This window comes from Enoplosus armatus, chromosome 23 (assembly GCF_043641665.1).
Source record: "Enoplosus armatus isolate fEnoArm2 chromosome 23, fEnoArm2.hap1, whole genome shotgun sequence".
NCBI lineage: Eukaryota > Metazoa > Chordata > Actinopteri > Centrarchiformes > Enoplosidae > Enoplosus > Enoplosus armatus.
In genome coordinates this window covers 8,707,601-8,725,390 of record NC_092202.1, presented here as the reverse complement: position 1 = coordinate 8,725,390, position 17,790 = coordinate 8,707,601, and the positions used below count along the sequence as shown (strand labels likewise).

The window sequence follows — 17,790 nt, the reverse complement described above, 5'->3', positions numbered from 1 at the left end:
TTCAGATTAGCTCAGATGTAATATTTGCAGACAATTTATGATCTTTTCTTTCTATCTGGTTAACCAGAATTGCTGGGATGTTGATAGAGCTGCAAAACCTCCTGGTGAACAGATCTATTCTCAGCAAGGCGCAGTTGCTGGCAGATGACGTCGACCGGTGGGCTTCCGTCCTGTCACAGTCTAACCCTGGTAATGGTAAGAGAATTTGAACACCAAATTCATGAAAGCACCTTGTGTTAAGGTTATTATCAACCACTATCACAGAAATATGTGAAAAACGAGAGGGTCAAAGTGTCTTTCTTGATGTAAAAGTTTTTTCTTGCTACTGAGTAATGGTTCAGAAATAACTGGTATAGAAAATACTCCTCAGCAACAATCACTCTGCTATGTCTTTGTTAAGTACTCTTCATCAAGGAAAGTATCCCCTTCATGTGGATGACAAGTTGGAGGATTTGTTATTCCCCCTTATCCCTCAAAAACAATGGCACGATTATTTATGATGCAATTTGCCGTGCAGACTGACAGATCGTTTGTCTTGATAAGTTGCTGCTTTGCATTAGGCTCATTTAGCCTGATGATATTCAGATTTTCATACGCCACCTAATTTGCAAAAACACAGGAGGGGGGTTGGGGTTGGGGGGGGGCTGCTGTTCAACAAACGGCTTGTGGGCCATTTGCATTTTGGGGTCGCTGGCTTGTAATATACAAGATTAAATCCATCAAAGATCTAAGCCTGGGCATAATTAATGGGTTTCGCTGTCTGAAGCGAGAGCACAAAAGGTCGTTAACAAGAATGGGGAACAGAGTACTATCAAAAGACAAGGATGGCAAAGGTGATTGTGTTGTCCTTTTTTTGTTTTTATCAAGGGTTGATTAAAAGACTCAGGTGGTCACTTCAATCAGAAAGGCAACAGTGTTCAGGAAGAGCCCAAAACACTGTTCTACCTCCTCATCATCTCACCCTGTCCATCCCTTCTGATGCTCCTGCAGCCATGAGGGGCATAATAATATGTGTTCAGTTGGAATCAGGAGGTGTTGCAGTGCATCAAGCAGCATAATTAATCTCAGACAATACTGAATTATTGTAATTTTTACCAAACATTTATCTTAATTGAACCTTGAATAACCCAGTATAAGTCACTTCCTCCCCTCACCCTGGTAATTGACTGACTTGCATGTATTAAACTTGCAAAAAGGCCAATGTAATTAAATTACATAACCCCCTTTCATCGTCTCAGCAGCACATGTTGGAGTCCCAGAGGGAAGAAAACACATGTTGAATAGATACAGTATGTGCATGGGTGTGTGAATATACTGTGGTGGGATCCCTGCTTTGCTAAGGCATTGTGAACTGTGGATTGGTTTTGAAGCTGGCTCTTTTAAACTCTGACTATCTGTGGCCAGCTAATCAGGAGCGAATGGCTGGTTAACAATCTGGTACACGTTTAGCAACAAATTGTCTCCTCTCACACACTTACACGACTCAAGTGTTCAACCCCTACTTGCACCAGTGAAGGACTTAATTGCATTGGTCATCTCAAAAGTATAATTTAGACTCAAATTCATCAGACTGTAATGCAACTCCAAGCAGCATGTATAACAAAACCAAATCAGAATGAGCTCTGCATTCTTGATTTTCAATTTTTTCAATAACACATAAAACTTTGGATGCAATCTTGTCCTTTCAACAGTAGAACAAATCATCAAGTGCTTTGGTTAGATCAACCTTCCATTGCAGTGGAAGGGCTGCTGTCCCGTTTGTCACATTCTCCTCCATGGTTGGCATAGGTGTCCACTAGGGCAAGTGACACATGTCTCACACAAGTTTCTGCATACACCCATACTTGTGAACAGTAGTGTGGAAATCCAATGCAGGAGGATTGGCTGCGTAATATCTGCAATGCAGATGGCGAGCGAGTGAGGATTTATAGCTAAAACATAGATAAAACTATGAAAATAAGGTTAGAAACAAGTTTTCCATCTTTGACCAGTTGTCAGCTGCGCACAAAATATGTGTCCCTGTTTTTGCTGTGTGTCAATTGCTGTTCTGCAAAAGTAATGATTCTCTATCTTTATGTTTAAGCTCAACCATTGATCCTGAGGAGTATTCTGAGAGACGATGAAACTTTCTCCGCTCATCTAAAAGAGAATTTGTCTGTGCCACAGACAGTGGTCCAAAGCCTCATGAATGCTGAGATTCAACTCAATCCAGTGAGTGTCACTTTGCTACTCTGCTCGCCTGTTGAAACCAGTCTCAATAAGAATCCCAACTGCTTTGAAACAAGATTTTTAATTTAAATGTTATCAAAGTGTTCAAAAGACCAAATGTGCAAAGAGTGTTGTGCTTGAACATTGAAGAATAACATGTCCTGAGATCTGCCTCTGGGACTCTTTGTCTCGACAGTCATAATCAAAGCAAACTCTAGTATTTGCTTGACAAAAAAGTCGTTTGAAGCTGCTTACAGAAGGCAATTTGGAATGAAATGAACTTGCAACAGCAGAGTGTCTCTAAATGCCCCCCACTTGATATTGTTACCTATTAATATCAGATGAGCTGCAAGAAGGTAATTATGTTCACTGACATTGACAAGGATGCTTAAATACAATGTGCACTGATTAAAAGAGTCCCTACTGTTAATGAGGCTTTCTGATGGTTGTAGTGGGCTCTGGTACAAACTGTGCTATGTGCCCAGAAACAGGTCACAGGTCATTATCTGTCTTCTGCCTATGTATGCTGTCTTGCTTGGTATCACTGTACACTGTCTGGTATGATACAAATGATCTATTTGTATGCGTCTACAATATTTGTGTGGGTGTTAATATTTGTGTCTGTCACATTTTTACAGTTGTTTCTAACTGTCACTGTGTTTGTGCATGTCAGTCTTTATTAGAGGGTGATCTAAGAAAAATAAGACTTCATTATAATGAAAACACTACTTTTTTTGGATTTTGAAATGTGTGGTTTTGCATACCATCTGCCTGCCCAACCACCCATGAGACACAACACATGAATAAATAGAATATGGTCAGATGCAAAGTTCTCTTGTCTGTCAACTTCTACCAAAGTTGCTGTTTATTTTTCAGATGATGGGCATCCCACGGCCAGGCAACCTGAGGAGCATCCTGTGTGAGGGAACAGATCTGGATGAGTATGTCCAATTTAGCAGCCAAGCTGAAAAGGAGGTGTTTCAAAATGTCAGCTGCTCCCGCTCTACACGGCAGCTGATTAACACCCAGCAAGTACTCCTGCAAAACCTGGATGCGAGGAAAGTGCTTTCTGAGGTGAGCTTTTCTTGCTGTTGCCCACACAACAAACACATCTCACAGAGTGTCTAATTTGAGTCAAGGAATTTTGCATCGAAACACAATAATGATAAGTATAATTCTGATAAGAGTTGGAGAGTGAATGCATTTGGGAACTGTGTTTACACTAATGACCTGATGGGGATACAGGCCACACTGCCTGGGCTAATGACGGTGGTATTAAAAATGTAAATCTGAAACTCTTGTGATGTCTCAGCCACCACTGGCATGATTGAGGAATAACTTGCATTTGAACCCCGTCAGACATTGAGTCTAAATGAAGATACTGCAGCTATTGCGCTTATTTCATTTTCATCATTTTTCTGAAGAGAATAAAACTGTCTTGGAATATTTTTGTGGAAACAGCATCTAAGGATTCAGGCCACTTGGTGGGCATTTCCCATGACTGACATTTGAGGACTGGCATTGCTAGGAGATAGGGCACATAATAGCCTGTATAGCCTCCGAACATTGATTGACATTGTAACGTAAAGAGTCACATATAAATGTACCGAGTGCTGAAGTCGCGTTGACCCCAGGTGGTGATCTACACGTGTGGCCATTGGAACTGAAGTGGTATTATGGACTATTTATAGTGCCTGCCCACACAAACATTTCACCAATTTAATTACAGTACTGACACTGTCAGTCAGAACCAAAAATCCATGCACCCTGTATACCAGTTTGGGGGTGTTTGTTTGAGCAGTGTAGAATAAAAAGCAGAATTATGTTTAACTTCAGTTCATCTTAAAATCAGCTTCTGAAACATTCAAAACATTTGGCTAAAAAAACACAAATTTTCCAGATCCATCAGTCATAGAGAAATGTATTTTGTTTTGCAAAACCTTATAGGATATACCTTTACATCGTTATTCACTATTTTCTGATACAATTTGGTTCCTAAACTGCTGAGTAGGCCTATTAGTGCAGGGTTGTTGATACAAATCATTTGAAGAAGGTTCAGCTATCCAGTTCTCCTATTGTTGCTGACATTGATGGTGAGGTCTTGAATTATTGGCTGTGATATTGTGAACTTAAACACCTAAGCAAAAATGAAATGCCAAGGTAGTGTTGGTAGGTTTTGTATTCCAAAAATTCCTGTTGTGCCTTCTTCTTTCTGACATTTTATCTGTGTGAGTTATGATAGAAACTCATCCTAACTTGATATGAGATGAATAAGAAAAAGTAAACATTGCCACACAAGGTAATTTTCAGCATGGATATTCCATCAATTACATACTGTAAGATAAAACTAATCTCCAGAGCTTAATACAGTTAAAAAGTATCGTCTGCACATGCTCTGTTTTAACTATAATTCTCGCATGGCTTGCAGTAAATTGAATTGAATCACAATGATTTTCTGTGCCAGCCAATTGAGTTACCAATTTAAAAGTTAAATGTTATGCCTGTCTGGCTCTGTGACTGAGAGAGATGAAGAAATATATTTGCTAACACATCCACTTTATGGCCAAACCTACCAGCAACACCTCAACACTTAGTTTGTGTTATTATAGCACCATTCTCTTAATGTGTTTTTATTTCTTCCATTTTGAGTGAGAAATCATTTGCTGTCCCATAGCGTCCAAGCTTTTAAAATTCTCATTGTCATGTCCACCTCTGTGTCTTCAAGTGATTTTACTAGAATGCATGCAATCAGGTGGGAATTATTTATTAGAACCAATGTTTTCTTGAGTCCTTTTAAATCTCTGAGTTCCCTTTGGGATGATGAAAGCCTGCACTTTTCTTTGAGTTTATCTCTGAGAGAAAATATATGGGACAGCAAATCCAATAAATAAGTGATAAGGCAGGAAGTTCGTAGGAGAGAGCATTTGAACAATTTAAGCCCACAGGCATTTTCAGACACAGAAAAAAGAAAAAGAAAAGCCCAGACAAGATATGGTGGAAAAGCTCTTCAGTGCTGCAAGCAAATGGATGGAAAAGAACATCAAGCCTTCACACTTAAAGCTTGACGCTGCTGAATGATTGCGATAACAACAACAACAACATAAAGAAAAGGACAAGGGACGAAGTCGGGGTTTATCACTGAGGTGGTGAGCGGCAGAGGGTGATTTAGACATGGGTTTCACAACTTTGTTTTGGGGTTTCTAGAAATCATTTCAGAACAAAACACTCATTTGAATATATGTGGCGCTCAACAGAGGTCATTCAAATGCCAAAGTGTGTCTTGTTTCACAGCATAATACCCTTTGCAGTTCATTAGATGGACAAACCGTAACTTTTTGAACCCTTCAAAATATGTAGTTTTCTAATCAGCTTAGCTGGTTAGCAAAGGAAACACACTCACCCATTGGAGTATTCAATAACAAAGTGCAGCGGAAATTGAGTTTAACAAATGATCTTGAGAAAATCAGTTTTGTGCCATGGTTCACTTGATCTGCCTCCTATTGTGGCATGGCTGAAATCTCTCCTTCCATTGATTCCTTTAAAGGCGATTTTCAGCCATGTTGCTCAAAATTGTCGGAGACTCTTGTGCTTTCTTGCTAAGTCTCCTCTTTACACCTGCTCTGTGCACACTGGGAGTAAATATGATCCAAAATGGATGTACTCGAGGCTCAATCAATAGCCAGGCTGTTGTCCAAATTATGCCTGAATGGGCTTCAATTTGTGAATAGAGTTTTACTTAAAAATACTACTGCATTGTCAAACTTCTTTATACATCTCTCAGCCTTCTGATCTTGCATATGTTCCTAAGCTTTTTTAATTTTATTCGCTGAAAGACAATACAGTCACTCCTAATACAGCCTATACTTGACACTTGATGCATGGAAATGGCAGTGGATAAAAGGGCATGCCATTTAGTTCTTCTAATTGGACCCGTACCGTGTACCTTCAGAATGTCACTGTAACACACAGTGACACTTGTCATTTTAATGCAGCTTTTATTAACCAGTGCCAGGGATGATGATGTTGGCATACAATTTACAGGTCAAGATGCACAAATTAGTATGTGTTTTGCCGTCATATAGTATCTTGAATGGAAACGCTCATATAGAACTGGTATTTTTTAGCTAAGGTGTGGACGTCACAGGTAATGTCATAAAATCTATGGACATACAACAGTATCTGTAGCTGCTGGCTATACAATATATATATATACAAGTTTTTTTCAAGACATAGTTTAAAAAAGACAGCTTTTGAAACAATTGAGTGTTTTCAAAATAGCAAACAATCCTGCAAGCATGATTTATACATTGGATCAAGTTTTGGCCATACATGGTGTCAGCTACAGTATTGTTCTGTAAACCAACTGTTCATACCCTCCTTTAGCTTCCTTCAGCTTTGGATCTGAATCCAGCAGACACAGCGACACTGATGGGGAAAACCACTCAACATGCGTTACCAGTGATTGAGGAGGTTAGTGTTGCTACTGTATCATATACACTGAACAGGAATCCATATTTCATACAACTTCTTGACTTTCTTGCATCCAGATGGCCAGGTTGCAGAACTCCATGATCTTTAAGGCTGCTAGTTCATCGGATTTTCAAAGGAACATGATCGGCAGTATCAATATGCTACTATGTGACAATCAGCCTGACTTCAATTCCTCCAATATACCCATCAGTTTACGCTCATCTAGACCGATGGCTAACAACAATTCAACCTCCCTTATGGGCAACAGTTCCGGTAAGTGCTGCAGCAAACTCCTTTTTAAAGCAAAGTTGTCACTCAGTACTTGCTTCTTAATCATATATCTAAATTTTAACTTGACCACAGTATCACAGGACATAGCAATTGATTTTTCATTTTGCAGCCAGAGGCATACAGCATAACTGTGTTGCATTTGGAAGGAGGGGAAGGACTGGGAGTAATGGTTGATCAGTAGGTGTGGAAGGATGGCATGAATCATGACTAAACAAATCAAATCAAAGCTTTTCTCCCCTTTTTTAGTACACTGTACCTAAATGATTGGTAAATGTGCTCCTGTACAGACAGATTTAATACAAACCCCTGTTATCAAAATACTGTTTGCATGCATGCAGGTGAGAAAAACCCCCCAATGATTCCTATTTTGATGAATTAGTGGTGCATGGTACACAGTGCAGTCAGGCACCTGTGGCGCAGTCGGCACCGGTGCCAGAGCTGGAAACTGGGTTTGATTAGGAATACATTATCGGCGGCTGTGTCAGGGGCTGGCATCAATCGTAGCCAATCAAATCAGTCTCATTCCATTTAGAAGCTGTGCACTCCCCACCCTGGCATAATGCTGTTTTCTTAATGGAGAGGAAAGTCCAGAGCAACTTATCCCAAGTAAAAACTAATGTTGTTGTCTGAGTGAAACTGATGTTGATATCTGGGTGGTGCAGAGCCACACGGCGCAAATATATAACATCCTAAATGAACATATGGCAACCCGAACTTCTCACAGAGGACAGATGGTGTCACTAAGACACTTTTTTGCATTCTAAACTAGTATTTTGTACTAGTCAGTAAGGAAATACAACCATAGCAGCCATATTGTCAGCATTTGTACTCAAATTCCCAATGCTGTATTGATTTCACTGAATGTGGCTCAGTTTGTAAAGCTTTTTGGAAGGGGGCAGTCCTAATGGAGTTCAGTGATGCCTTTAAAATGTCCTCGAGCTGTCTGAATTGCTTGGTCTAGTGCATCCCCAGGATTTCATTGTCTCAGTTACTCCTGATGATATGCAGTGTCTAAACATGGTAACACGGTACAGAGTATCCTCCACAGCTTTAGCCAACCAGAGTGTCCTTTTGCAGTAGCCTGGTGCTACTACTACATGAAAGATGTATTCCAGGTAGCCACATTGGAAGAAACTGTGGTACTTTCAGATCGCTTTGAAAATCTGGGCCACACCACCCACCTTCAATATGGTCGTAGGTGAATGAGTGTTCTCATGCCTGCGAGGGTTTAATTAATAAAAGAGGAAAGATAGATCCTACAAGCATTTGTGGATGACAGATAGAGTTGAGTACTGATATGAATCACCCTTTGATCTAACCCAGTACATGCTCTGCTTTGCTGGCATTACTGCATCAAAGTGTGTGTCTGATGCATACATTTGTCTAGTGGGTGAGGACTTTATATCAAAGTAAAATAGGCACACTGTACATACATAAAATATGTTTTTGATGTATGTGACTAACTTCTGTAACAGAGGAAATGCTACTTGTTGACCATGGTGCTTGTAGTGTAAACACATGAGGTACAGTAGACTGTACATTTACATGCCTACCACTTCAAAATTAGAAAAGGTGTTTCTCCATTACTGTTAGAAGTGGGCTAGTTCACACTGTGAGATGTGTCATTTAATTAGCCAAAGGCAATAAGGCATCACCAAACCGCTGTGAGATGCTTCACATATGATGTGACCTTTTGAAAGGCAGTGTTTTACCAAACGCCTGATACCTTGTTGTTCCCCCTAGTGTCTTCTGGGAAGCCTTCCTGAGCTATCATGTAGGTCAAGTTTGTGTTAGAGTTGGCTTATGTACTTTGACAGTAACTGTGCAAAGAAAGATGCCTGTACTTCACTTAGTTTTACTCTGGGTTTTCTGGAACTTGTTGAAGCATTTTGAAGTTAAATGGGTTAACATTGTGAAGATGGCCTCTTCTAATTGGACTGGCTGCAAAGTCTGAGATTCTCTGTATTTGTAGAATAATATAAAACAAGTCCTGACCATGTGTCTGATGTTGATGTATGGGTAGACCCTCTAATGCTAACAATCTTTTTATCATTTGCACCTGTTTAAGTGCACCTGATTCTATTTTTGGTCATTTAAGGGATGGTAACTTTTTCCACATGGGGATAAGCATTGCTGTTTGTTCTTCATAAATAATTTCCAAAACAAGTTTTCTGCTCCAATACTGGAAATATAATAACATATTGTTAAAATAAAGGTTACTTTGTTCCCACATTATATTTTGAAATTAGTTCTTTGAATGTATTTTCTTCAAACCTGCCTCAGTCAAGCAGAAATAATTGAGAAAACAAATAATCACAATTCTTTCACAAAGATTATATCCACATAAACCCTTTCTTACTAGTGCTGTGCAAAAAACCCCACTGCCAGTCTGTATTAAAAAGAAAAGTAAACAAAAGTATGACAGTAGTTGTAAGTGGTGGTGGTGGGGAGAGCTTTGAATATGTTTGTTTGTTATGTTCCATAAAATTCTTGAGAATTAGATCTTCAGTGTAACTTCTTGCAGCCTCATGCTCATTAGAGACATTCCTGTGTCATTAAATGCTTGTTCTTTGGAAACAACTGCACAAAATTAGATTTTAATAAGAAGCCTCTATTCCCTGGGAATAAAGTTGCCCTGTAGAGTGGAATTGCATGCTTGTGCCGGCGCAAATTAGCAAAAACATTGTATCATCTACACAAAATAAGCACTAACATCTCTGTTAGCATGCTAATGGCTGTTTTGGATTGGCGTGGCATTTCATTGTGTTGGTCTATGTACAGTTAAATGAATCTGGAATATGCAGGGTGTCTGCATAATGGCCAATTACAACTCCTTTGTAAGTGTAAGAGTACACTCAAAGGAATAGTAGAATAGCTATAATAAAGGCCAACACTGAGGTTTTGTTAACGGCTCAGTAATGTTCCCTTCCCAATTAATCGTTGACAGCAAAGGAAAACTTCTGAGTCATTTACACAGAATAGTTGGGGTGGTAGCTGTTCTTCCATGACAGTAAACAGTAATTTGAAGTTGTTTCCATTTTCAAAATTGCCCTGTAGATTAGCATGAATAAGAAGTGATTACATGGCTCTGCAATGTATCTTACAAATATCTTGCAAATGTATTTTGCAAGTGAAATTGAACTGCATTTGCTGCAGTTGTTGATTAAAATGTGATATTTTTTACCCACAGCTAACATCAACCTTACAAATTAATATATCTTCTGGTGATCAGTCAAAGAAACTTTCTCTCTTTCATTTGCATTGTCCTATTTTTACTGGTGTGATTTTCCCATTTCCTAAATATCTCGAGACTCGTCCTGTCATCCTCTGAGTATTTGCCCATGGGTGTCTCTTTGAATAATTAGTAATTCGTACCCTTTATTTCTAGTTTTAAGCACATCCCTTTAATATATGCTGGAGCCGTAGAAGGCAGACGTGTCTGTCCTGGCAGTTGTTGGGAGTGAGAGAGGCTCGTCTTGCACTAGTGAATGTCAAAGCGGCGTCTCTCTGTCTCTTATGAGAGAGACTTCAATGACATTTATTCACGCATGTTTGACTTTCCGTTTGAATGCTGCAAGACAGCACTTGATTTGTACTGCTTGTAAGGTGTAAGTGCTGCTTTATTGATTCATGGGGTAGTTCACTTTAGACTTTTGCGTGTCATATTAAGTGTACATGTGTGCTGTGTGTTTGTGTATGTCTGTCTGAGTGTGTTCCAAATTGTACATTGCATGAAATGCCTGAAATATAAGTAATGTGTAGAGTAATATCTTTTTTGTTTTTGTGTGATTTCACGTGCAAGACTGTGTGTGTGTGCGCAGCACCAGCATTTGTAGTGTGTCGGCGGCACTGTCTCACTGTAGTGCTGAATTGAGCCCATCTCTAGGGTACAACTCAAATTGATTAAATTTGCCAGGTAAGTTGAGGGGCTGACTTCAGGCTCCAAGCAATTATTTGACTATGGCTATACCTGGTGTAAAGAACAGACTATCTTGTTCTTTCATACTACCATTTTGTTATAAAGTAAAGATCTGTTGTCAAAAAGAACGACGCAGCTCACAGCTCTGGAGAAGGTGTAACTTCTGTAATCTGATGCTCCCTTTAGCACATAAATGATCAAATGCTGATATATGTTTCCCACGACACAAAGATACCTAATGTTAGTGTGTTGGGCATGTTTCACTGCCATCTATATTCATGCTCCACTGTTGACTAGAATTCTTTCTTCTTTGTGTCTTGTAAATGGTCTGAGCATGTTGGTCAAGGTCCATTTGCCTTGCTGTCTATTCTCATATTCACCATCATTTCTTTCAAACTTTGAATAGATTTGTACAGACCAAAGGGATATAGATTTTGGTATATGTCTCTGTGCAGCACCCAGGTATTCTTCTAGATTGGATGATGAGACAGAGGTTGACTCACAGCTACAGCAGTTCACTATAGTCATAGTCTCTATAAACAGATATCTGCATAGAAATCCAGAATCTGTAGGTAAGGGACAAGATTTTGGTATCGGAAACGTTCTGGTTTCTGTTTTTAGTCCATTTGTAGTCAGAGTAGTATTGACCAAACACATTTGAGCTGGCTTTGGTTGCATGCAACTCTGTGTGGAGACCAAACGAGGCATTGGCCGAAATGCAATCTGGGAACCCATCGGCTACCATCTGACGACAATTTAGCTTTTCATCAATCTCGGAAACCCTAAGATGAGCTTTTTATTAGCCTTTTTAAAATGTATCTGCATTCAAATCAGACGATAGCCAATGGAAATGTTTTTTCATCACATTTTACTAAATAAACACACAAAACATATTGATCCAAAACAATTCTGAATGTAGAAACATTTTGAACTCCAGTAAGTTTAACTATTTCCTGTAACAAAATGTTTCTGTCTTAGCTCTTTAATCGATTTGTGACCCCTCAGATTTATCTTGGCACCCCATCGCAGGTCCAGAACTCCAGATTGGACACCACTGCTTTAGGGTGATCCGTCTTCTCTGTTCCCCCTGTGTTCGATGTCTCTTAGTACCTTGATCAGTCCATTTTGGCATCTTGCAGTATTCCATCGGAAATCTAAGCCTTTTTATCTTACTGACATGCATATTATAAAATTCTCTCCAATGAATAATTACAAGTCTACTTAAAATCAAAAAATGTACAATTTGGAGTTTTTTTCCAAGAGACACCTAACAGCAGAGAGCCACTGAGCTGTGTGTCACACATATTTCCTGTCTTTCATGCGTTATGATTTCAGGAAGTGGCATCTGTGCAGTTTGTAGAGGGGACAGCTGGCCAGACTCAGACTAAAGGGTGGCCATTAGCTGCCCGCACACAGACCTCCCAGGAGCACCTGGGAAAGATGGCCAGCAGGCAGAAAGGCTAACATTTAATTGCACTGAAAATGGCCGCTAAAATCTCCCTGATGGGGTAAGTGGTTGCCCTGGTGAGATGAAAGAAGTGCAGGGCTAAGGTTTTGACAGGGGAAAAATGAACGAGGGTTGGAAAAGGCACTGATGTAATGACAGGTGTCTGAACAAAAGGGACAGTTAGCAACAGATCAGAAAGGCAGACGGTCATATTGACTGGCAGACGACACACTGAATTGATCAATTGTCTGATGAACTACCACACTGCAAGATTCACACCTTTTCAGTCACAACAAGGCAGACACTATCCAAGCACAAGCTTTCTTTCTACTTCAGGCTTCATTCCTTGCTGTGCAGGTCCTCATGTAACCTATTCAGCACTCTCCCAACCTGGCAATATTCACGTTGGCAGATAAGTTAAATTAGTAATGATCGTACTGCTGCTGAGCATATTGACTTTTTTTTTTTCCTCTGCTCAATAGAAGCTTTTCCCTATGCACTCAGGTCTGAGCTCTTGGCTTCTGTTTTCCTCAGCCTGCGTGTGTTTTTTTTAAAGTAGTAACATTTTGTAAATACATCCACAACTCTCTGGTCGCTGATGAGTAATGAAGTACCAGTTACTGACCAGATAGCCACTTCATAAGCAATGGTGTGTTTAACAGATTAGATAGTACGTTCTCTTATCAACAACAAGATGTCAGAAAAAATATTGGTTAATTGGTTAAATATTGATGGCAAGGCAATTGCTAATTCTAATTCTAACATTGCTGTTTGAATATTTGCTTTCAGGTTACAGTTTTTAACTGATACTCTTATGACTGCATAAACCCAAAGGGTTGATTTTGATTTTGTTATTCCTGCTTGTATAAATGTGATTTTTGTGCTGTGTTCATATTTCCTCACTCTGGGTTGGGAAAAAAGTATTGAGAGTGTTGTTATGTTAGCCACATATGAATTTCAAGCTCATGTGCTATATTTATCATGTTTGCTCATCTTGGGTGCTGCAGATTCTCTGATTTTGTACAGATTTTTCTCCTGTCCTATGAAAGCGCATACAGCGTACAGTATTCACGCAGCATTCGGAAATGTTGAGGCTCAGTCTTGCCTTGACTTTCCCTGTCTTCTCTCCTCTCTTCCTCTCTTCTGTAGATGCTTTTTGTCAGACTCTTGTCGACACCCTGGAGGGCACACCTGGTCTGCGCTACCTTTGGAGCACCTTCAAGCCATTACTGCAAGGGAAAGTCCTCTACACACCTGACACACCTGCTGCTCGCCTCATGGTGAAAGAGGCAAGTGTGGAGAGAAAAATGGAACGTATTTACACGCTGACTTTTCATGCACTTGACAAGTAGCTGAATATCAGTGTATGATATAAGTAAGTTTAGTGAAAGCTAAAACCACTTTTTACTATTTGTGGATACATTTAAATATCCTCAAAGAACAAGATCAGGCCAGTTACAGGTATCAGTAATTGTGTGAAGTGTGAAGAAGCCTCCAGTGGGGGGAATCAAAAGCACTGGATGTCACAAAGTTACCTCCTGGGGGAAGAAAATAAAACTAATGCCATACTTAGTCTGGAGGCCTGTTCATAGAATGTAATGCATTTTCATGACATGACATTTCTCCAAGATATTAGCATTGTTTTGATAACTGCATGAGCAAAACAAACAACAGGCAGGCAGCGAGGATTTTACATTGAGAATGCATAATGAGTGTGAGCAAAATGTGCCGACTTCACAGCGAGCGGCCCGGTGCTGGCGCGGGAGGCCCTTTTCACACCAGACATAGTCAGATTGTTTACAAGTCAATGTTCAGGGGTAAATAAGCCCATTTACATTCGTCACCATAGGGGGTGGCAGTGTTACAATGTGATGAGTTCCTCCAGGGATTAGCTGAAATGTGCAGATGTGGAGTACTTTCATGTCTGGATTGGCTCAGAGTGAATAGAAGAGGCTCAGTGGGTTTGCTATCAGTCAGGGAAAGGTGAGATAACTGTATTGTTAAATATTGCTTTTCTTTTTTTGTTTCAGGCAAATAGCACATTCAACGCCTTGGCTATGCTTAAAGAGCTCGCTGATTTGTGGGATGAACTCGGGCCACGAGTCTGGGATTTCCTTGAAAATAGCCCTCAAGTCAATTCAATACGGGTAAGACTCTGCACTAATAAGCAGCATAATAAAATGACCTGAATCACTGTAGCACAGTTCTTCTTATTTTTTACTTTTAGCTATTCAGAAAAGTTTAGTATCTAGTTCTCAACAGAATGTGACAGGTGACCAGTTTCAGAGACTACCGAACATTTTAAAGAAGTTAGTCCGATTCAAATTGTAAACATGTATAATGCAGTACTTTTGGCTTTTGTATGATGCTGTTTCACATCTGGTCTTGCCCAGAGTTACATCTCTACCACTCTTCATATTTTTGCGATAAATATGAAGCTCCATCCAAAGGTAAAAATCGGCATCCTGGAGTCTCTGCCAGTTTGGATGTTGTTATTTCTTTTTTCTTTTTTTTTTATTACATAGAAGTACTCCAGACCAGCTGATCCTTTCCTTCTTTTTCTCTCCACTTCACTGGATTTTCCTAGCGGGGCTAGTCATAAAACAACCTCCTTCACTGTGTCTTCTGGCAGCAAAAAAAAAATGCAACAACGTTTTAATGCATAGGGACATAAAATCCTTCAGCTTCCTGTTACTTTTCAGTAAAAAATGTAAATGATGAGCCTCATATATACTGCAGGTGAGAATATACTTGTTGTGTATATCAGTTTGTTGCACCTTCTGTTAGATATGGAAACCGAGGGAGGAAAGTAATTACGGATAAGTGCAGGATAATTTTCATCCTGGCAGAAAGGATTATCTATAGAAGTAGAGGACATGGACTCTTTGCCACCACTTCGCTCTCTCCCTCCCTCTCTCCGTCTCCCTCTTTTTGCCTCTTGCCGTATTTCCTTGACACTGACATTACTCCAGTGTCACTTCAAATGAGCTTATAGGCAGCTGGAGGGAAGCAGACATTGGGAGCTCCATATAGCCAGGGTATTCATTACCCTAGCCCTAACCTTTACACAAATGGGCCGGCAATCCTCCTTTGTCTTCATTTTCCCCCAGCCCGACTCTCTCTCTCTCTTCCTCTCGCTACGAAGCTGGTGGCTTCGGAGGTTTGTCATCTTCAGAGGTCCTTCAAGGTCGCAGACACGTTTTACGTTGATGGACCAATTACCATCACCACCACAACTACATTTGAGATAGAAGATTTAGGGTGTAGAGCTGAATACAAGGACATACTGTACAGAAATGGCTTACGAATAAAAGTGGTTGAAAGTGTCTTTTACATAACTACCCATACCTTTACATACTGTTTATACGTTAGTTGTAATCCTTAAAATTTCAGTCCTGGTTGGTTTGCCCCGTCATTACCATGGTAACCGCAAGTGCGGTCCCAGAATTCTGGATCAGCTACTTCGTTAGAAATATGAGAGCTGGGTGAATACAAGTTGGTCAATAAGCAAACAGCAATGTGATTTCATGCTGCACATGGCGCAAGTATTTTTCCACACAGCAGGGCACAGTGAAGTTGGTTATCTTTCTGAGGGCTGGATGTGTCATCCCAGCGTAACTCTTCATCTAACGGCTCACGACGGCTGGTCCTTGTTCCAAAACTCCTTGTAATTTTAAAAACTGATCTGCTGTCCAAAAATGTCTTGTTTTGTAGTTTCGCCAGTTATGCTTTTAATGTGAAGCAGCAGCAGTAGGACGTACCGTGTGCATTAGCATTAGTATTAGTAACTTAATACAACTCTGACACGATGTAAAACACATGCCTCGTTTCCTGTGAATCTCTTGTGTGAAGAAAGCTTCAGTTTCAGCGTGGGAATGGCAGACTACGCCACTAACAATAAAAACTGCTTCACAGAGAGGTAATTACTGAAAGTAAATACATCAATTGGCTATTGCAGAAAAAATTCAGACCATAAATAGTATCAAAAATGGGGTTTGATTTCATGAAAATCTTAAGGCTTATAACTCTTTGCAAAAAAAACTTTTATATCCCGGACATTCAATTTACATCATTATCATGTAACCTGTCACCTATGTAAACATTTTAATGGATTCAATTGCGTTCTCACTGGCCGTTTGCCATGGGGGTCTGACAATTTCTCCTGTTTATAAAGGCAAGTGACTACATTTCACTTCTCACTGAAAGATGCTCTTGTGACAAACAGTTTCATCTGACACATGACCAACAAGGTTAAATGCCATTTCTGCTACTCTTTGGCCCAAATGCCACTGAAAATTATGCCACATGCAGACGTAGCCAGATGAAGATTTCAAATGCTGAGCCAGTTTAACAGTTACAGTCAATTTGCCGGCATGACTCTGCGATTCCTGTTTCAAAATGACTCACGGACCTTAAAATACACACATTTTTGATGAGTCATGTCCTTAATGTAGCACCCACGAAGATGGATGTACTGATTTTTTAAAAGGTCACATGCAGCATAGAGATTTCTTAATTTGACACTTTGTCCTAAGGTTAAGCAGAATATCATCAGAAGTGTTGACACTGAAATGCCACTGAGCACACTGGCCAGAATATATCTGAATCTCAACTCAGAATTTTACACTTTAGAGGCCCAGTTCTTGGTTGATGCACGGCGCCTTTTCCTCTCCAAAAGTCCACATGGTCCGCTTTCAAATGTTTCTACTCATTTCTACTCACATTCATCTACTGGAATGATTTGTTTGTAAAGAGTAGGTATATATGTATATTCTTTTAGATATCTACATAGATTTAGATATCTTATATATATATATATATATATATATATATATTTATTTTTCTTTCTAAAATTATAAATGGTATTGAATGGGTGTTTTAAATATCTTTATCTATTATCTGGTTGGTTTTCCTTCTCACTGTTGACTGTGTACATGTAAATTATCAGTGTTACGTTTAATTTTAGTTTATGTTATATATGTTATATATGTTTACACTGTCATTACAGGAACAGTGTCATATTAATATTTTGCCGTTAATTTCGCAGCAGCCTGAAACTGTGGAAATACTGGGTGGGAGTGAGGAGAGTGGTTGTGGCTACTAAATACTGGGCAACAGATGGGAGTGAAATGATCTTATTATGCAGTAGCTTTTGTCTGAGGAGCTTAGAACTTAGAATTTCTCACAAACAAAAATACATAAATATATATTCATATATTATATATGTAGGGCTTAAGTACTGTGGCAAGGTTTTATTTGTAAGCACATCAGCTTTATTAATTCCCTGCATGACTAGAGCAATTGCAGCTTGATCCATGACCTGAGATGACTGAAAGAGGCTTCACATACATGTGTCTTATCATGTTAGTGAAAGGTATGAAGATTGAGAGGAAAAGAATTAGCATTTGTCTGCATTACATCTCTGTTTTGTGCACTGTATGTGTGTTTGTGTACA

The 17,790-nt window shown here is 39.6% G+C and overlaps 1 protein-coding gene across 1 annotated transcript in view; it reads left to right on the top strand.

Moving 5' to 3' along the window:
- LOC139305672 (phospholipid-transporting ATPase ABCA1-like) overlaps positions 1–17,790 on the top strand; it is a 125,633-nt gene that overhangs the window by 3,973 nt on the left and 103,870 nt on the right. The window contains exons 4-10 of the mRNA XM_070929595.1: positions 68–195; positions 2,084–2,211; positions 3,085–3,282; positions 6,592–6,678; positions 6,756–6,951; positions 13,485–13,624; positions 14,366–14,482. Of these exons, the coding sequence (XP_070785696.1) occupies positions 68–195; positions 2,084–2,211; positions 3,085–3,282; positions 6,592–6,678; positions 6,756–6,951; positions 13,485–13,624; positions 14,366–14,482 (994 nt within the window). The remainder of the gene's footprint in view (positions 1–67; positions 196–2,083; positions 2,212–3,084; positions 3,283–6,591; positions 6,679–6,755; positions 6,952–13,484; positions 13,625–14,365; positions 14,483–17,790) is intronic.